This window comes from Rhincodon typus, chromosome 17 (genome assembly GCF_021869965.1).
Source record: "Rhincodon typus isolate 14 chromosome 17, sRhiTyp1.1, whole genome shotgun sequence".
Classification (NCBI taxonomy): domain Eukaryota; kingdom Metazoa; phylum Chordata; class Chondrichthyes; order Orectolobiformes; family Rhincodontidae; genus Rhincodon; species Rhincodon typus.
In genome coordinates this window covers 36,405,397-36,427,096 of record NC_063348.1, presented here as the reverse complement: position 1 = coordinate 36,427,096, position 21,700 = coordinate 36,405,397, and the positions used below count along the sequence as shown (strand labels likewise).

Here is a 21,700-nt window from a genome sequence, read left to right as displayed (position 1 = left end):
TATCCCACAGTCCAAAGATGTGCAAGCTAGGTGGATTAGCCATGGGAAGTGCAGAGTTACAGGGATAGGGTAGGATCAGGGGTGGAGTAGACTCAATGAGCCAAATGGCCTGCTTCCACATTTTTATAGAATCCTTATTGTCTGGAAGAGAATACAATCTCAGAAATGGGAAATTTATAGAAAAAAAAAACTAGCCAGATCCAGCCACAAAGCTGATTTCAGATATCATAAATTGCCTGCAGGAAACAGTCTAAAGAACCTGCACCATTAGATTTCATGGTAATAGTGGATCTGATAATACAAATCAAGACATCGGGCTATAAATTATTAATAGTTCACGTAACCTTACATTTATTTCTCCGTTCCGTACCCTGTTTACTTGTATGTATCAGGGAAGAATCTAGGACCTTCTAGCCTAAGATGTACTTAAGTCCTGCATTTTTAATAAAGCATTGTGGGGTGGTTAAGTGCTGAAATGCTTATGAAATTTAGTCAGGGTTGTAATTTCAAAATCCAGTTAATTGTTTACATTAACCTGTTAATCCAATTGACCAACTGAAAATTCCTTAATCCTCAGTCAAATATTCAGACTGTGGAAAAATGTGCTTGTGAAAGTAGGAACAATGACAACTAAAGTAGCAAGTTTCCACATTCTGTAAAGTGAGAAATATTTATTCTCATCAGTAATAAGTGCCTATAACCTTATCTTTCAAAACAAAGCATATGGGAATTCAAGGATGCACCTTTGAAGCTTATCCATCAACTTAAGATACTCTCCACTTACTGTACAGGGAGGAAAAACAGATGAGGTATGTTTGGGGAAAAAAAAAAATGCACTTATAGAACACCTTTTACAACTTTAGGACATCCCAAAGTGCTTTATAACTAAACATGAGTGTAGTTACTGTTATGACGTAGGAGACACCATTCAAGTGTTGTCTACTTGGGAGCAACAGTTCAGTTTGAATCTATAATTCTCAGATCTCCATCACTAGCAGTTTTTTTTTCTAACCTCATGTCTGGGTCTGTTGTAGGCTCATTAATTGATTTCTGTTGACTTTGACTAGTTACGGTGTGGGTTTATTTAGCCCCTTTAACAATCAAATATCCCCAGATGCTTCACAGGAGCATTACTGAATAAAATTTGACAACAGGTAATTCAAAACTTGGCCAAGGAGAAATCTTGGACAGAATTTTAGGCAAAGTATTTCTGAACTTACAGCAGCTGAAGACAGTGACAAAATGAAAATCAGGTGTGCAGAGACTGCAGTTTTCATCCCTATAATACTTGAGAAAAGGAGCAAGATAATGGGAAGGCTTTGAAATTTCCATCATGCAGCAAACCACTCAACTTTTTGTCTGGACAGCAATTCTTATGCTCTCATCTTCAACAAAATCAAATCTGCTCAGTTTACATTAGGCTCATTCTAAAGAATCTTTGTCAGTAGCTGAACTCCCCATACAAAACCTTTACCTATAATCTCAAAGCAGGGTCTCTTTCCATTTCTATACATTTTGTTTGTGGGATAGTGTTGACATGGTATGGTTGTGCAATGGCAAACACTACACAGGAGTAATTTGGATCGAGGAATAAATTAAAATGAATTTAATGGATATAACTGAAACATCAGGATCTTGTGTCTCAGTATTACGGGATAAAAGGACAGCATCAGTACAAATCCAGTTTACACACTATATACAAATATATTAACTAAGATTAAGGTTTTAAAACAGCAATTTCTCTCTGTACAATGTGATTTCTGTAAAAATAAACTGTACAAATGGCAAACCAGATCAACTCTACAATTTTAAAACAGCAGCATTTCATGGCTAATACAATAAATATTTGTATGTGTGTATATATATATATATATATCTGCAACAGAACAATGCAAGAAAAACAAACTTTGACACAATTAGTTTTTCAGAAAAGATTGCACACATGGGGAACTTGGTGTTTTCCAAAGTTCGGCTCCAGGAAAGTGCAAGAAAATTTAAAACAGGGTTAAAACATCCTCAAATGGAAACCCACCAAGATTGATGTAGCAATTTGCTCCACAAATGCAATGGGTTGGGATGGGGTTGAAGCATTTTTTGCAGGATCCACACGAGTGTCTCAGCCACATGCAAGTCAATAAGCAACACAGAGACACACATTGGCAAATGTTCTTGATGAGTAGCTTCATCAGTGTTGAACTTAACACACTCCTCTTTGTATAAACTACTTGGAATTGTCAATATAACATTGTTCAAAGGGGCCATGGCAAGTCACTAAAATCGACTGGACCTCCTAGCCCTGCATCTGCCTCCAGAAGGCTCATGATCACAGCCATGGCTGCTTCGTCATTGCTGGGACTGCTGGATGAACGATCTTCCATCATATCGATACCTAGGTGAGAGTTGCCACCTGAAAAAAGGGGAAGCGAAGGTGAAATTCGATCAAGACAAAGTTTGCACAGTATAGCAACTGCAAAACAACTCGGGCTGGATAAAGATTTTACAAAAGCAAAGGGGCATAGATGATGGAAATTACAAAAAAAAGAGTGAAAATGTTACAGTGGTTCTTAAGAATTTATGAAATAAGTTGATTGGAACTTGTACTCTGCAGAAAACTGAATCATTTGAATCTTCATGAATTGTAAATCTGAATACTGCACATTACATTAAACATACACTAAGTTATTTAAAACACTGCAAGGCATTTCAATAGGAACATGGCACAAAGTCACATAAGGGTCAGGTAACCAAAAACTTGGTCAGAGGTAGATTTTAAAGGAGGTCTTAAAGGGCAAAAACAAAGCAGGGATGCAGAGATGTGCAGGAAGGAAATTCCAGAGACAGCAGCCAAGATCACAAGTGAATAATCAAGTCCAGAGCTAACAAGACAAAAGGGTCTGTTTCTGGTTGGCAAAATGACAAGTTCTGTGCCAAAGAGATCAGTGCTGGGGCCTCAAATTTTTACAGTTTATATAAATGACTTGGATGAAGGGACTGAATTTAAGGTTGCTAAACTTGTTGATACAAAGACAGGTAGAAATGCAAGTTAGGAAGAGAATATTCGAAGGGTACAAAAGGGATATAGAGCAGTTAAGGGAGTGGTCAAAATCTGGCAACTGTGGGAAAATGTCAAATTGTTTGTTTTGACAGGAAGAATAAAAAAAAAGCATAATAGTTAAATGGAGAGAGGTCTGGTGTCCTCACACATGAATCACAAAAGGTTAGTGTGTTGGTACAACAAATAAACAGGAAAACTAGCAGAATGTTGTGTATTGAAAAGGGGAATTGAATGCAAAAACAAAGATTTTACTTCAGTTATAGAGGACACTCATGAGATGACATCTGAAAGATTGTGTATTGTACTGCTCTCCTTATTTAAGAAAGCATATAAATGCATTGGAATCAGTTCACAAAGTTTACTAGACTAATAGTTGTATTGGGCAGGGTGTTTTGTGAGGAAAGAATAAACTTGTATCTGCTTTTAGTTTTTAGGTGTATGTGATGATTTGATTAAGACATAAAAGATTCTGAGGGATCTTGAAACTGCAGGTGAAAATGGGTGTATCTTCTTGTAGGAGAATTGAGATCCATGGGTTACAGTTTCAAAATAAAGTGATGACCATTTAAAGACAGAGATAAGAAGTTTTAGGGACAGCACGGCAGCTCAGTGGTTAGCACCACTGCCTCACAGCGCCAGGGACCCGGGTTCAATTCCAGCCTCAGGTGACTGTGTGTAGAGTTTGCATGTTCTCCCCGTGTCTGCGTGGGTTTCATCCCACAGTCCAAAGATGTGCAGGCTAGGTAGATTGGCCATGCTAAATTGCCCGTAGCGTTCAGGGATGTGTAGCGGGTGGATTATAGCGGGGTGGGTCTGGGTGGGACGCTTTGAGGTTCGCTGTGGACTGGTTTCCACAAAGGGCCTGTTTCCACACTGTAGGGGTTCTATGTTCTTTGTTACTTTTACTCCTGATGAAATTCTAAGTCCATACATTACGATGCCATTAAAAACCCAGCTATGCCCTTAAGAAGTGTGACCTTTTAGTGAGACTAATAGCAAAACAGTAGAAAATTTTGTTAATTCAGAAGATTCCCTACTGATGAGGTTCGCCCAGAAAACAAACAGTGCACCCTGTAGGAGGAGCACACAGTCACTGCTCAGAATACCTGAATGTCCACTTCATTGTATGCACGTGCACACTCCAAAAGTTGTCAGTTTCAGTGGAGTAATGGCAGCTGATGCTGACAATTTTGCTGTTCCCACCACAAAATCAAGATGCAATAACTGCAGATTAATAAACGTATAAAGACTGAGAAGTGAGTATCCCTTGACAAGAATCGGTCAGCTCCCATTAGCTTGATATTGAGATTCTGCACAGTTGTTATTACAGGCAGTCAGCTAGATCAGTCTTGAGTATCTCAAATTAAATGGCCCATTCAGTATTAACTACATCAAGCACTTCAATCACAGGGCTTGGCTGAACATGTAACTACTTCACAACCCGTGAATCATCCCTTGTAACTGTGAAGTCCCGCAGCATTATTAAACCAAACCATTAATGTCCCACAGTTAAAATAAGCACGTTCCTCATGACGTTATCTGACAAGTAGGGTAAACCTATATATAAGAAAAATGCAGGAAATATACAACATATTGGACAGCACACATGAAAAAGGTAGATTAATACCTGACCCATCACCAGAATTTGGAGGCAGAAATTTAGTGTTGCTTCACGGGAGCAGCAATAGACTATGCACCCTCCAATTTTCACTTGTTCCTTCTCATATTACTGACCATTTTGGTTATCCACATCAGATGACTCATTGAGAGCCTTCTAATCTAGAATTCAGAACCTTTGAGGGATATTTGGAAGTCTCTGTGAATGAAATATTTATCTCTGAACAACGAGCCCAAACAAACAAGATAAAAAGCTTGGAGCCGCTAAAAAAAAAGGTGGATTTTATTTCTCATCATTTGAGCATTCTTGTCTATTAGAATATTTCAGTTTGTATTGGGAAAAAGAAAACTGTTTTACTTCTAATTAGATGTCCAATTGGCTAACAATGATTTTGAATGCCTGGAAAGGTCAAGTTTTGCAAGGATGGGCAGGGTTGTTGGTGAATATTGTGGGGGTGGGGGTGGGGCATTGAAGATAATAAAGGATAAAAACTTGCATTTACATGGAACCTTCCACTATCTTGGGTCTTTCCAAAGTGCTTTCCAGCCAATGAAGTACTTTTGAAGGGCAGTCGCTGTTATAGGAGTATAGGAAACATGGCAGGCAATTTCCACACAACTCCAACAAAATCATCAAATGACCAGATAATTTGTTTTAGAGATATCAATCGAGGGATCAGTACTGACCAAGAGCAAAAAACACAACACCACTACTCTTTAAAACAATGCAATGAAATCTTTTATATACAGCTGAAATAGCAAACAAAAGTTACCGTTCAATGTTTCATCTGAAATTTAGCACATCAGACAGTGTACCACTCCCTTAGCGCTACCCTTCCAACAGCAGAGAAACAAGACCACTGGGCTCTCTTTATTGCACCGCATTGGCATGGCCCATTTTATCATTTTTCTCTTGCATTTATCCAGTTTCCTCTTCATTGTATATCTGTTACATGGTTCAATGGTGTTGCAGAAGGATGTAAAAGGATCAGCGGAAGAGAATAGGGATATAGGATATGTCTCATAATCACAGAGACATTATGTCAAATAGGCCCAATGGCCTCCTGTAAGTCCATGCCTCTAGCTCTCCATAGAGTAAAACAGGCAGTTTCTGACTGTTCCTTCAGAATAACGCCGGAACCTTGCAATTCAACTTCAAGTGTACATCCAATTTTCTTTTGAAGTTATTTATCTCTGCTTCCACCAAGGTGTTCATCACACCCCCTGCATCTCCCACCAAAACCTTAAAATCTGTATCCTTGTACCACAGCTAAATTGGAACAGCTTTCTTTTGCCTTCCTTATCAAAGCCTAATCTCATGAACCTCTATCAGATCTTCACACAAACTCCCTTGCTCCGACAACAATGAAAACAACAATTGCAGCTTCTCGAACCTAACTTTGCAGTGAAGATCGATTATTCATTCATTTTAGTGAATCAAAGCCTTTCATATCGTTCCTGGTAAATGACGATAACCTGAATGGGACACATTAGCCAAAGTGTTAAAGAAGACTGCTAGCACTAGCACAAGCAGAGGGAGTCTCCTCCTGTGCTGTCATTTCTATGACTGAAGGGACAAAAAAAATAAAAAAAACGCCAAATGCTGGAATCCAAGGTGGATAAACAGGAGGCTGGAAGAACAACAGAGCAAGCCAGGCAGTATCTGGAGGAAAGGTTTTTACACTGCCATTCATCAGGTGTCCAATGCCAATGTACAGTTTTTGAACTGGGTGAAACTGATGTGATTTCAGTGATACCAAACAGAACAGCACTTACTAAGTACAGAGGTACTATCAGAGTATGGATAGCCTGTGCTGTCCGTTACATGTGTGGGCAATGCTCCTGCAGTAGTCATGTCTGAAGTGCCACCATTCAGAATCTACAGACAGAGAGAGAGAGAGAGAGAGAGAGACAACAACATAAACATCAGATTTTTCACAGAATAAACTGGATTCAACTGAATATTCAATTCAATGGCACCGTCTTTCAGTTTAACTGTACAACAACAGCTTATATTTACACAACAAAATATCCTACGGCACTTCATGGGAAGACTACAAAACAAAGTGTGACTCTGAGGCGCGGCAGAAGACACTTGGTCAAAGTGATAAGGTTTTAAAAGGAGTGTTAAAGGAGAAGGCAAAGTAGAGAGGGAATTCCACAGTTCAGAGACGAAACAACCAAAGCTGATTTTTTTAAAATGTCATGGGTTTTTTTTTGACATCGAATCAAGCGGGCAGACAGGACCTCTTGTTTAACATTTCATCTGAAAGATGACTGTGCAGCATTCCCAGTGAGGCCTCTTCTGGAAATACTGCGCTCAGTTCTGGTTACCCAGTTATAGAAAGGATATCATTAAGCTGGACAAGGTTCAGAAGAGATTAACCAGGATGTTACTTGGTATGGAAGGTTTGAGTTCTAAAGAAAGGCTGGGACTTCCTTCACAGGAGCGTAGGAGGTTGAGAGGTGACCTCAAAGAAGTTTATAAAATAGTGAGGGGTATAGATAGAGCTAATGGTAGTTGTCTTTTCCCTAGGATGGCGGATTTCAATTCTAGGGGCATATATTTAAAGGTGAGAGGGGAGAGATTTAAAAAGAATACATTGAGGCAGTTTTTTTTTTTTTTTTTAAACGCAGAGGATGGTTTGTGCCTGGAACAAACTTCCAGAGGAGGTTGCAACATTTAACAGATATTTGGGTATGTAAATAGGAAAGGTTTGGAGGGATATGGGCCAAGCACAGGTAGATGGGACTAGTTTAGTTTGGGATTGTGGTTGGCATGGACTGGTTGGACCAAAGGGTCTGTTTCTGTGCTATGACTAAGTGCTCAACTTACAAGAACTAAAGATATCAGGCAAGAGTTCTGATTTGCTAATACTGATCTGCCCCTAAAATTACTTTCTCACTGGTAGCTGGAGGTTATGGGATGTCTTTTAATTGCACGTAGTATGTAGTTGAATGTAGTTACAGCCTGACCTCTCCAACAACATGCAATTCTTGCCATTGTCTTTTGAGGTAATATCGCCATCAAGTGGGGAGAGTAAAAACAGCATTGGCTACCTTGACTTCATTGACCATGAACGAAAGATGGGAAAAACCCAGAGGTACATCCTACCTTCTTTCCCCCAGGAGATGATGTGTCAGGTGGTGGCGTACTAGTGATGTTAAGTGGACTGGAACCGCAGCTTGAAGGGGAGGATCCTCTAATCCTATCAAATACAAAGTCACACCTTAATAAGAACTTAAACATATATAGCGCCTTTAATGTTCAGCACTTCAAAAGGAACATTATAAAGCAAAGAATGACACCGAAACACATAAGGAGATGTTATGTCAGGTGACAAAAAGCCTAGTCAAAGGCTTTTCCAGCACTTTGCCCATAGCCTTGTATGCCTTGGCATTGCTCGGGTACATCTAAATACTCAAAGGAGGATTTTTGCCTCCACCAGTTTCGATAGTAAATTCCAGATTCCCACCACCCTCTGGGTGAAAGTTCTAAACCTTCTGCTCCTTATCTAAATCTGTGCCCCTTGGTAATTTTTCCCTTTATCAAGGGGAAAATTTATTTGTCTACTCTCATCATTTTATACATCTCAACTATATCCCCCATCAATCTCCAGCCTATCCAATCTCTCCTCTTAACTGACACGGAAACAGTCCAGGCAACATTCTGGTAAATCCCTTCTACCCACTTGCCGCAGTCACATCCCTTCAGTTATGTGGAACATGCACACAATATTCTGGGTGTTGCCTAACCAATATTTTGTGTTTCCAGCATAGCCTCCCTGCTCTTAAACTCTTTGCCTCAGCTAATAAAGGGAAGTATACCATAATCCATCTTAGAATGAAATCATGGAAGTATAGCTCAGTTGGTTGGATGGCTAGCTTGCAATGCAGAGTGGGTTCAATTCTTGCTCCTGCTGAGGTTACAATGAAGGACGCTCCTTCTCAACCTCTCCCCTTCCCTGAGGCATGGTAACCCTCAGGTTAAATCACCACCAACCATCTCCTTCTAATGAGAGCAGCAGCCCTATGGTTTAGTAAGACTATGGCAACTTTACCTTTTAGAACCACACAACACAAGCCAGTTGGCCCATCGTGCTTGTCAGACCATTGAAATTAGTTATCCAATTCACCTGATTCCTTGTACTTAACCCATGGCCCTGTAAAATTTTCAAATATTTATCTAACTTCTGTTTGAAAGTTACTACCGAATCTGCCTCGCACATCCACTCAGGCAGAGTATTCCACATCACAACTTGCTGCATAAATTAACTCTTCCCCTCAGCTCTTTTGCCAGTTATCTTAAAATTTGTGCCCTCTGGTTATCAATCCTTCTGCCTGCAGAAAGAGTTGCTCCTCCCTTACTCTATCAATAAAAAACTCAAAATATTAAATACTTCTATTCAATGTTCCCTTAGCCGTCCATCACACAAAGAAACAAAGGATGTGCATTTCTCTAGCACCTTTCACAACCTCAGAACATCCCAAAAACAATTCACAGCAATTGAGGTAGTTTTTTTTGTCATGCAGACATTGTTGTAACCTAAGAAACACAGGAGCAAAAATGCACAAAGCAAGTTCCCACAGAGCAATGTGACAATAACCAGGTTTTATGTTTAAGTGTTGTTCGTGGCAGCGGTCCTGACAACTGGCAGAGCTACCCACTCTTTTCTCATGTCAAAGATAGCACCCAGGATCTTAAGACAATGCAGCACATCCTCAGCAATGCACTGAAGATCATGTGATTGAACTGGGATTTGAAACGACAACGAGGGTGAGTTGCATTACCCACTGACCCGTGGCTACATGTTACTGTGTGAAACCAAGAACGAACACGAGGATGGTCAATCTGCAATAGTGCAGTTATCTAATGAAGGATGCAACAAGCTAAATGCTTTGACAAGGCACAGAGCATTGTATAATGCTATTCTATCCTCATTGTGGAACATCATTTAATCTCCACAGATACAATGACGAACAAGTCACCTTTGTAGCTCCATAACTTCCTCAGCAATCATGCGACCGATTTTCCCAGCTCCTGCACGGGTTCCCCCAGGAATGCCAGGGACAGTGGTGATAGCACGCTTTGAACTGGCTAGACAGTGAGAGAGAAGGACAGGAGTTTAGAAGTATTTGAGGTACAATAGCATAATGGTTATGTTACCAGACTAGTAATTGAGACACCCAGCATATTACTGATTGTTCTGACTCTACATCCAAGGATGTATATACTTTCATTGCAGGTAGTACAGTGAAGACTCACTAGATTGATTCCCGAGAGGAGAAGCTTGTCCTGTGACAAGAGGCTGAGTAATTAGGGCTATACCCTCTGCCCCTCAAAAAAAATTTAAGATGATCTTACTGAAACATACAAGACTCGAAAGGGGCTTGACAGGCTTGACACTGACAGGTTGTTTCTCTGATAGGAGAATCTCGAACAAAGTCTTTCTATAAGGAGCGAACCAGTTAGGACTGAGATCAGTAGAAGTTTCTTCACTCAAAGTCTTTGGAACTGCATTTCCCAGACGGTAGTGGACCATAACCCCATCCTCCAAAATCAAGCATCAGCTCCTAATAGGTTTTATTCACTCTGGAGATGACATGGTGTGGTTGGATAAGCTTCCTTTAGAATACACATGGCAAGTAGCAACCTCAAGGGTTTTGATATCGAGTGGTCTTCGGCCATCAGAGGCCCCCTTCTCCTCCCCCACCGGAGGAGATAATACCCCACCCTCCCCATCTACCCACCGAAATCCCACACCCCACCTCCTCCCCTCCCAGAGAAGTCAAAAAAATGCTCTGCCCGAAATGCTGTGACTTAGGTTTTTAAGATCCCATCAGGCCTCCTCAGTGCAGTGCCGATCAAGGGGCTCTGGCAGCACTGCTAGGACTGGAGCGTGAGATTTCCTCCAGGTGGACCACTCGCCGCTATTTTCGCCCACTACAGGGTCCGCATCATCCAGGCCCATCAGCTAGCCACAGGCAGAGGTGAGCCACCTGCTCCAACCCACTCTCCCCTTCGTAAGTTTCTGCCCCGTGAGAAATGTGATGAAGTCAAGGAGCCCCCAAAATAGCTTCTTTCCCATGTCTAATTGATTACAACCTTTACTTTTAGCCGGTCTGTTAAGTAAAAAGCAAAATACTACTAAATGTTGGAAACCTGAAATAAGAACAGAAAATGCTGCACAACCCCTCTCCCCTCCAATTTCATTTTGATTTAGCTCCTCTCTCTTTTTCTACCCTTCCTTTTTGTCAATGTTGCACTGGTGGTGTTGGGTTTGATAACCCGAAAAAAAAGAAAATACTGGACAAACACACAGATCTCCGGCGAGAGGGGAACAATGAACGTTTCAGCTCTGGAACCTTCCATTTGAATGGTAGATCAACAGCTAACTTTCACCCCGAGACCAACAGATTGCGCGTTACCTGCGAGTATTAAGGGATACAAGTCAAAGGCAGATTATATCAAGATTGTAGCTGATGTGCAACCAATCTCGCAAACGGAGTGGCCTCAGCTGGACTCACTCAGAAGGTGAGATGACATCTGTGGGGGAATTAGGAGACTGCTGAAAATCCCTCCTGTAAGAAAAACAAAGACCGGCACAGTTTTTATGATTTTTATTTTTAAAAATAATTACAGCCTGCTGTGTACCTTCTCCAGTCTGTAACATGCTGTCCACGTTCGGAGGAGAACCTGAAAGAGGCAGAGTGCCTGCGTCCGCTCTAGCCAGAGAGCTGGCACTGAAATTATAAAAGGCAGCCAATAGTCAGTAGCTTTCCTTCAATGAGATGATAGTTAAAGTGGCATTATTGAAAAGTGGCAGGACAACCTCGTAAGATGTTTAAAACAAGTATATTTGCTACATTGGTTTGCAGCATCAAATGTAACTGCAGAAAAAGCACAACAAAACTTTATAATGCACTGGTTAAGCCTCAGCTAGAGAATCATTAGCAGTTTTGGGCTCTATCCTTCCTCAAAAAGGACACAGACAATGTTTATCAGGGATGGGGGACTTCAGTTTAAAAGTCTGGTTGGAAAGGTTTCCCTTAGAACAGAGAAAGCATGTAGCAACCGAATAAAAGGGTTTGATATAGAGAATGAAAACTTCTGGTGGATCGGCTAATGACCGGAGGAAATCAAATTAAAATCATGCATTAATGTGGAATGAAGATCTAGTGGGAGATGAGGAGAATTATTCACCCCTCCCCTGCAAAATGTTGTCTGGATCTGTAATACTCTGCCTGAAAATGTTGGTGGACACTGATTCCATAAATAGTTTTAAAAAGGGATCTAGACATGAGCTTGAGGAAGAGGAGACTATAGGTCAAGTGGAAAGGTGGGACTAAACAAGGATCCATCACAGGCAGGACAGACGGAATGGCCTGTTTCCGTACTGTAAAATGCTCCAGTTCTGGAACACATTCTTGTGTCAGTCAGCAGCTTGGACCCCATCAGTCTTATCCCGTCCAACAATGCTCGTACGTTACAGCTTATAGTTACATCTTACAACAATACAGATTTATCTAGCACCGTTAATGCCGAGGTCGATCCCAGAGAGAATTTTACACATAAGCAGATACTAAGGCAGCGACAAAATGTCTGGTCAGAGAGGTAGGTTGTTGAGGAGTTTAAGAGAAGAAAAGAAAGTTAGAGAGAGACAGACAGAGAGGTTTTGGAAAGGCAAGTCAGACCTTAAGGCAAAGATGGGACTGTTAATGGTGGGAGCAATTAAAGTTGTGGATTTGCAAGCGATTAGAATTAGAATGCAGAGCTCTCGAAGATTTGCCAGTTTGCAGGTTACATAGGCAGGGTAGGGCAAAGTGAAACAAGGTTGAAAATTATAAACAGAAGACAGACAGGTCATATGGGGTCGGGGGGGGGGGGGGGGGGGCAGTGTAGATCAGCAAGCATGGGGCGAGAGAGATAGTGAACGGGCGAGAGGTGAAAGAAACCAAAAAAGTGCTGAGGAGTGATGGATGAATCTTAGGATATTGGAAACTGTATGAATTGAAAGTTTATGGGAAGTGGTTAGTGGAGGATTGGCAAGAAGAAAGTTGGAACAGCACTGTTCAAAGGTGAAGGAATGGCCTGCTTTTCCTCCTGTTCATTTACTCTCTCTGTTAAACACCAAGAGATATTGTTCTAGCCTCTCAAGCCCCCGCAATCCATCCTTTTGCCAATCTAAGCAATCAGAAAAAGCAACTCACAAAACAACCGTGTTGGTGGAAACAAGATATTCAACTTCCTTGGTCCATGGGTTGAGGAAACTGAACCAGTAACTGCGCAGTGTGATGAAGGAACCATCCTTTATTCGGAACTTGTAGCAGCTGGTGGTGATCTTATCTCTACTCTGTAATACTGCAAACAAATATGGCACAAACAGATTGATGAGGTGAAGGTTAAATGTTTCCTCCAATTTATTACACACTCCAAGTCTGAAAATTAGACTCCTCAGGCTATTAATTAACCCCACTCCTCACCGAACACGTTTTTAATGTATTTGTACTATCCCACTCACAGCCCCGTATCCACTCACTCAGCAGAGGAGCTCACCCATTCATTTCCAATATATTGATTTTCTGCCGTAAATCAACAGAACCTTCTAAACTCTAAATGATTAAAGGCAGCTGTACTGCCGCCATGGCTCTGTTGATAGTGCTCTTGCTTCTGAGTTAGGAGGCATTCAAGCCCAATTTCAGAGTCATGAGCAAACAGACTTTGGCCTGTGCTCCCATTGCTGGATTAGAGGAATGCTGCACAGTCAGAGGTGCCGTTGTGTGAATGAAATATTATTCTGAGACCCACACCCCCTGCCCTTCTGTCCCATCAATTGGTGTGCCACATCCACAAGAAGGGGAGATACAGACCATGGTCTGCCCTTGGTTCCAGCACATTGATTTCTACTGGAATTGCAAAAAACAGAAAAAGTAGGCTTGCCTTGTCGGTGGCATTCTGCAAGATGCACTATATCATCTTGGTGGAAATATTCATAACATGAGGTCCCAAGGAGTTCCTGTGGCAAATATCCCAGAATCACCGTTGCCCTGGAAATAGAAAACTGGTGCATGTTCAGTCATTCTGAAGGAACACATCCCTGTCACCAGAACAAAGATAAAACACTCATCGAACCTACAGCACAGGAGAAGCTGGTTTGACCCAGTACATTCTTGCTGCCTCATTGGAAGAGTTGACCTGTCGTCCCATGACCCCTGCAAATTTCTCCTCTTCAAATATTTTTTCAATTGCCGTTTGGAAGTTACTATTGAATCTGCTTCCAACGCCCCTTCAGGCAACATATTCCAAATGAAAACAATATATGTAAAAATAAAATTATCTCCCTCCTCTCATTCCTTTGGTAATGACCTTATTTTTGTTTCCTCTGCTTAGAGGTCCTTGCTAGTGCAGGCAGGTTTGTTGAAGATTTAATCACAGGATATGCAATCAATTGGTTTGTTTGATCGTATCAGAGGGCAGTTAAGAGTTAACTATACAGCTGTAGATCTGGAGTCGAAGAGTGGACTAGAATCTCTAAAAGACAATTTGCAAACACTGGGGTTGGAGGGTGGTGCAGGAGGATTAATCATGATACAAAAGGTTTTATCACCATTGTGGAGACTAGCCTTTTATTTCAATTCTTTAATAATATTTCGAATCAACGTGTTCAGACATATTATGACACATCTTCATGGCAGGTGGGTCTTGTAGCCAGGGCTTCTGGCCCAGAGGCTGGGACACTACCACAGCACCACACGATCCTCTTAACATAGAACTCTACCCAAGTTTGCATATCACCCTCCCACAGCAGCCTTGCCATTCTGCCTAGTATTGTTCCAATTTTCATTGTTCTTGCTGCCAAAGTGAGCACTTCAATTATCTAATTAATTGCCCTGTATAGTTTAACAAATCTTCCCCATCAAAAACCCTCAGTAACTGTGAAATGTTGGGTTTTATTGCAGGTCTCACCTTTGGTCCACAAACACAAATTTCCCATCTATTGCATGTCGGGACACATACTCAGTTGATTTCACTCTGATTTCGCCACTGATTGGCTGTGGGACAATGTGAGGGTGCAACCGCCCAATGGCGACAAGGCAGCTCAAGTTGCAGCCTTCATTGTCAGGCTCATTGTCTTCATCCAATCCCATCTTGGTGGGTGGCCAGCTCTTCAGATAGCCACTGCTGTGAATGGTGCAGAAACTCTTGCGGTCAACTGCAAGGCAGAAGTGGGATGGAAGATCCAGCATCAACGGGTGCAAGGATAGTGTGCAAACATTCAGCAATATCTTACATTTATATAGCACCTTTAAACATTGCTTAAAAAAGTCCCAACGCCCTTCGCAGTCAATATGTGACCCTGATCCATGAAATGCAATATTAGCACATGTGAAGGAATGTTTTGACAAAGGTCTGAAAGGAAAAACAGACGTGGAGAGGTTTAGGGGAGTGAATTCCAGAGCTAAAGGACCAGGCAGCTGAAGTCCTGGCCAGTGAAACAATGAAATTCGGGATGGTCAGAACAAGCAGGAACACAGAAAGCTGTACAGCCGGAGGAGGTGACAGAGACAGGGAAGGATGAAATAGAGGCATCTGAATGAAACAACATTTGGTGTTCCCCACCCTCAACAACGAAGCCCATAGCAAGTAAATTTTCATAATGGACACAGGACTTTAGTGGTTATGCCATTCAATATGTAACCCAGGGTTTTGGACTAATGTGCTTTTTGAACCACTTGTGGCAATTTTAGATTGCCCCAGCTGAGTCAGCAATGAGACACTGCAACAAGTCCCCATCTGTCGACAAATACTGAATAAGGGGCAGGACAAGCTGTGACACAATTTTAATGTTGTAACAACCTCTCAGTCCTCCAGGAGCATTTCAGTGAGGTACCACTGACAAGTCATTCCCCAGGCAATCAATCAATTTCAGATAAAATTCCCCAGACTCAACCTATCACCAAGGCAGCCTACTTCTGTAACATTGCTGAGTCAGGTGTGAAGTTAAGCACAGTCCATGTCTTGGTTCCTGATCGACTTTATTCCAACAATATCTAGTGTTTGTCCTACCTTACACGGTCGTTAAATTTATTCATGAAAACTTCTGCTGCATATATCCCAGCCTTCTTTCAAACCTCTGTAGAACCTCATCCCTCCCTAACTATGTAATCTCTGCCAGCCCTACAACTGTCAGTGTTATCTGAGCTCCTCCAATTCTGGTTTCTTGCATATCCTTGATTTTAATTCAGCCGTAGGTGGGTGCCAGGGCCCATAGCTCTGAAATTTTTTTCCACCAAGCTTTCGGTTACCTGCTCTGACATCTCTACCCGACCCAGCATCAAAATTTTTGCTTAATAGCTGTCCCTGTGGAATGCCTCAAGATGCTGTATCACATTAAAATGGCACGACATAAATGCAAGTTGTTGAGTAGGTATTTTCAGGAGAAGTTCATGATAAATAAGAGCTAGAGCAGGCCATTCGGCCTCTCAAACATGTTTCACCATTCAACAACATTGCTGATCACTGCCAACTCAACATCCAAACCTCTTGATATCCTCTGATTCCTCGATCCAAAAGTCTGTTCACTTCAATCTCAAATATACAAATCAACTGAGCAACCAAAGCCCAATGAGGATTGAGAATTCCAAAGATTCACAGCCCTCTGAACGAACCAATTCCACCTCATCCTACTCTTAAATATCTGCCTCTTCACCCGGAGTCAATGTCCCTTGTTCTAGACTCTACAATCAGATGAAAAACAAAAACTCATTTCAATACCTACCTTGTCAAACAGTGTTAGAAATATATGATTAAATGAGGTCATCTCTCATTTTTCTATTGAATTACTCCTCATTGGAAAACACTCCCATCTTAGGAATCAACTTAGTGAAAGCAAAATACTGCAGTTGCTAGAAATCTGAAACAAACACAGAAAATGCTGGAGAAACTCAGCAGGTCTGGCAGCATTTGTGGAGAGAAATAGAGCTAACATTTCAAGTCCAATACGACTCTTCTTCAGAACCAAAGTAGTAACATCAGACTCAAAACATGAACTGTTTCTTTCTCCACAGATACTCCCAGACTTCATGAGTTTCTCCAGCATTTGGTGTTTTTAAAATCAGCCCAATGAACTTTTGCTGCACTGCTCCTAAGGCAAGTGGATCCATTCGTAAGTAAAAGAAACCAAAACTATATTCACAGTATTCAACACATGGTCTCACCATTGATGGATACATAATTGCAGCAAGTCTTTACCACTCTTCTATTCTTGCAATATTCACTACTCTGCTCTTGCAATAAAGGCAAACATACCCTCTACCCTCCAGTTCTTTGCTGTACTCGCATGCTGACTTCCGGACAGAAAAGAGAAGCTTAAACAAAATGTGATACATCACCTTTCTTCTTAGAGCAGTTTGATGCAAAGTCTTTTTCCTCCAATTTGACAGAAGGCCTGTTGCATTTCATCCGGCAAAAAAATGAGCGTCTTGCTCCTGAACACAATCGGGACGGTCCTGGAGTTATGTCTGTCTTAACTGGCAAGCCAGCTAATTGCAAAAAAAAAAAAAAAAAAAACAACAAAAAAAGCATTGAAATGAGTGTAACGTCAACCACTTGGGTGAAAGGCAAGATAGCCAGCTCATTATAACCCATGACTGTCTGGAAAATTCTTAATACCAGTTTGCACATTAATAAAACTGAGAGGGAATATGGGAATTGACAGACACATAAAAGAACTATTCATTTCACCTTCAATCAAAGAAAAGTAATATAACCTGGATGCAGGAAATCAGAAGTAATGAGAGAGAATGCTGTAAATATTTAGAAGATCTGGCAGCATCTGTGGAGAGATAAACAGAGTTCACTTTTCAGGTCAACAACCTTTCATCAGAATGCCTTCCACCACTGATGGAATCCCATGGCACTTATCTGTGGAGTTTATCATATCATCTGTGGATTAATATCAACCAATTTCTATCATAGAGGCTACAACTCATGGTGCAATAGAGGACAGCCTTGAAAATCATGGGTCCTCAAATCACCTGTTCCTTCTAATCAGACTGCAATAACGTCGGAAATTACCAGTTCTGAGGAAGGGTCGCTGGACCCAAAACATAAACTCCAATTTCACTCCATAGATGCTGCCAAACCTGCTGAGCTTTTCCAGCAACTTTTGTTTTTGTTTCTGTAATTTCTCAATCTGGGTCCTAAAATATTATCAATGGGGAGAAAATCTCTCATTGCATTGGAATAAATCAACACACCCAGCCTCCTTTTGGATCTTTTTCCATGGATTAGCCAATCACTCACTGAAATATTACAAATATCGCCATTTAAGAAAGCGATGCTGTTTTTGGCACAGTTTCCCCCAGTAGTGCTGCCTCAATTAGCATGGTCACAGTATGTCGAAACTGTTATTTTGAAAAGCACAGATTCCTTCTCTTGACGCTCCTGCTCACCACCTCCCTCCTTTTATCCATTACCCACCATCATATCTTGCCCTCTATCTCTCTCAACCCCCAACCTCCAACACCCATCTGCTCTTGCTCCTCCTGTCTAAACCCTACCCTCACATTAACCCTCCTGCACAACACCTCCCCAATACCACTGCCTCTCTGCTCTCTCCCTGCCTCCCTTTGGTCTCACTCGCTGCCTCTGTCCCCAGCCCTCATTGAGGGAGGAGTTGGGAGAGAGAATGAGGGAGGATACCTGATGGCAGAAAGTGGTGGGTTAAAGACAACAGTGAATAGGGAGTCTAGGGAAGCAGCAAGACGATGAGAGTCTGTAATTAGCAAACATCAGGGATAGTAAGAGGATTGTGTATCACTTTGTTTCAAGGCAGCCAATAGGTTGTTAATGCAAAGATTTCATGTCAGAAACACTTGTGTATTCTTAGGAGAAAATGATTTTTGTTTAACACCTTTTTAATTACTGCAGATTCTTTAGGTATATATCAGGAGTGCTTAATGATGATTAACTGTACTTCAACAGCTTAGTTTTATGCGTTTGTAGACTTGCTTGCTGAGCCGGTGTGTTTGGTTGCAGACATTTCATCACCCTGCTAGGTAACATCGTCAGTGCGCCTCCGGTGAAGCGTTGGTGTTCTGTCCCACTTTTTATTTATGCGCCTCGGTTTGCTGGGGTGGTTGGCATTACTTCCAGTTCTGTTTTTCAGTGGTTTGTATATTAGGTCCAGTTCAATGTGTTTGTTGATGGAGTTACTGGACTCGATGCCAACAACCCCAGCAAAATAAGGCATATAAATAACAAGCAGGACAGAACACCAATGCTTCACCAGGGGCGTACTGATGATGTTACCTAGCAGGGTGACGAACTTTTGCAACCAAACCCCCCGGCTCGGCGAGCAAGTCTACAACCTCATCCACAACCCCAGCTACAAATCTTCTCAAAAGCTTTAAGCTTAGTTTTATATTTACTTCCTTCAAAGAGAGGGTGGAAATGGTTAATCTTGTTGGCGTTGATGATTTGACACACTACTCCACAATAACATATTAGGAAAATGTGGAAATTCTCATTCCATCAACTTTCCTCATTTTGTTTCTTTATATCCTTCCCTTAATATTGCTCTTACTATGGAAGCAACAGGTCTTACTTTTGGCATCTATTAGCCTCTCCCTCGGGGCCACATCAAATGAAGAGAGTTGCTCTTTGACTTTGGCAATGTCCTTTGGGTGGAGGTAGTCAAACAAGCTCTGACCAATCAAATCCGTCTGCAAACCAAGAACAGGAAAACGTCATTTAAAGAGACTCTCAGTCCCAAATTTATACATCTCCTGGCATTTGCAAAAGTGTTTCACAATCAACTGATCACCTCTAAGTTCAACACATTTGGCTGCGTTGGTTAACACCTCAACATCTCAAAGGGCCATGAGATTTGCAGTTTTTGGCAGTGGAATTTGCCTCAGGACAGGAGGAAAGCTCCTCAATCTTTCTTTGAATAGTGCCGCAGGATTTTCAACTCCTACCACAACAGGCAGACAGCAATGAGACCTGATCATCCACTTGCCTCAGCTTGATCCTGCAGCATAGTTTCCAGGCGAGACCTAGAGAGGACTCAAGATCACAAGCTTCTCACTAAGGCCAGGGTGTCAGCCATTGCTCAGTCAGTAGTACATGCATCTGAGTAACAAGATTCCAGGTTCAAGTTCTACTCAGGGTTGGAGCATAAAAACCAAGGCAGCCACTTCAGTGAAGTAATGAGGGAGTGTGCACTGTCAGAGATAGTCTCTTTTGGATGAGATGTCAGATAAGGCTCCATCTGCTGTTCGGATGATGTGAAAGATCCCATGACACTGTTTTGTAGAAGGGCCGGGTAATTCTCCTGGAAAACCTCTCTCTCAAATCAACATCACTAAAGCAGATCATCTGGTGACTATTCCATCACTGTTTCTGAGAGCTTACTGTCTGCACCTTACTTTTGAAATGTAGTCTTTGTTGTATGTCATCAGTTGTTGAGACAGGTGGTGATCCTTAAAAGTGCTAAATAATTGCAAGTCTATCTTTTCTTTAATTTGACCAAGTTCCTCCCTTCAGGTTGCCCAGTAAGTGATTCGTTCAAGGTTGAAGCTACCCCATGTGGGTCATGGAGTTCTTCTAACATGATCCAGAGTTGGACCAGGAAACTGTCTAGGTCATGCTCAGTCAGACCCCAAGATATTACTGGATTAGCAAGGCGTAAATCAGTCAGAATTCCTCAATTTCTGCTATCTATTCAGCACTATGTCTGAACTAGTGATGTTTGTTAGAGGGTAACTATCGGTCAGGACATTGGGTAGAACTCCCCCAATTTGTCTTCAGGCAGTGTAGCACCACCTCAGTCCTGTCCCAAAGGCATTGCGACGCTCCATCATCTGATTTGATTTATTATTGTCACACGTACTGAGATACAGTGAAAAGTGGTGTTTGGTGTGCTATCCAGACAAATCACACCTGACCCAAGTACATCAGGGTAATGGAACAAAATGCAGAATACAGTGTGACAGCTTCAGGGAAGGTGCAGAGCAAGATCAACTCGAATATATTAGAGCTCTGTTCATAAGTCTGATAACAGCAGGGAAGCAGCTGTTTTTGAATCTGTTGGTACGTGCTTTCCAACTTTTGTATCTTCTGCCCAATGGAAGAGGCTGGAAGAGAGTATAACCGGGGTAGGAAGGCTTTTTGATTATGTGAGCTACTTTCCTGAGGTAGCTGATCTTCCTGAGGAAGGCTAGTTTTCATGGTGGACTGAGCTGTGGTCATAACTCTAACCTCTTGCAGTCTTGGACAGAGAAGTTGCTGAGATACATCCAGATAGGATATGTTCTATGGCACAACCATTAAAATTGCTAACAGTCATTTTGGACATTCCAAATTTCCTTCGCCTTCTGTGGAAGTAGAAGCATTGTTGTGCTTTCTTGTCTGTAGCGATGACGTGGACCCTCGGGCTGTGCCGTGCTCCCTCGGCGCCAGCCTCAATTAGACGCAAAGCTCTGAAACAGGATTTGAGCCTAAAGCCTTCAAACTCACAGGTGAGTGGTATTAACATAACCAAGTTTCAAATATTACACTAACTCACAAAAGACAGTTAAGATTTTTTCAAACTCCTAACCCAAATTTTCTTTTGCAATCATGCAAACATTCAAAACAATTTACCCACATTGACCCACAATGCTGGTGCCAACTCTTCGAAACAGTTATCCCATTATTCACACTCCCCGCTAGTGTCTCCATAACTCCGAAATATTCTTTTCCTTACGCGTATTTATCCAATTTCCTTTTGAAGGGTGCTATTGAATTTGCTTCTTGCTCATTTTCTGGTATGAATTCCAAATCACAACACTACATATAAAAACAATTCTCACATTACATCTCGTAACTTTGTCAATTACCTTAAACTGTATCCCAAAGTGTGAACTGTGTGTTCATGGTTCAAATCTCAACAGCATCTAAACTGATTCAGAGATAGTAGGAACTGCAGATGCTGGAGAATCTGAGATAACAAGGTGTAGAGCTGGATGAACACAGCAGGCCAA

At 41.6% G+C, this 21,700-nt stretch overlaps 1 protein-coding gene across 2 annotated transcripts in view; it reads right to left on the bottom strand.

Annotated features, from left to right (window-relative positions):
• Positions 1-1,591: 1,591 nt before the first annotated feature.
• LOC109914240 (aryl hydrocarbon receptor nuclear translocator-like protein 1) overlaps positions 1,592-21,700 on the bottom strand; it is a 46,665-nt gene continuing 26,556 nt past the window's right edge. For both annotated transcript variants that reach the window (XM_048606840.1, XM_048606842.1), the window contains exons 8-17: positions 19,282-19,399; positions 17,066-17,215; positions 14,640-14,886; positions 13,614-13,720; positions 12,884-13,034; positions 11,328-11,416; positions 9,662-9,770; positions 7,788-7,881; positions 6,449-6,551; positions 1,592-2,407 (exon numbers count right to left, since the gene is read on the bottom strand). In XM_048606840.1, the coding sequence (XP_048462797.1) occupies positions 2,250-2,407; positions 6,449-6,551; positions 7,788-7,881; positions 9,662-9,770; positions 11,328-11,416; positions 12,884-13,034; positions 13,614-13,720; positions 14,640-14,886; positions 17,066-17,215; positions 19,282-19,399 (1,326 nt within the window). In that variant the 3' untranslated portion in view covers positions 1,592-2,249. The remainder of the gene's footprint in view (positions 2,408-6,448; positions 6,552-7,787; positions 7,882-9,661; positions 9,771-11,327; positions 11,417-12,883; positions 13,035-13,613; positions 13,721-14,639; positions 14,887-17,065; positions 17,216-19,281; positions 19,400-21,700) is intronic.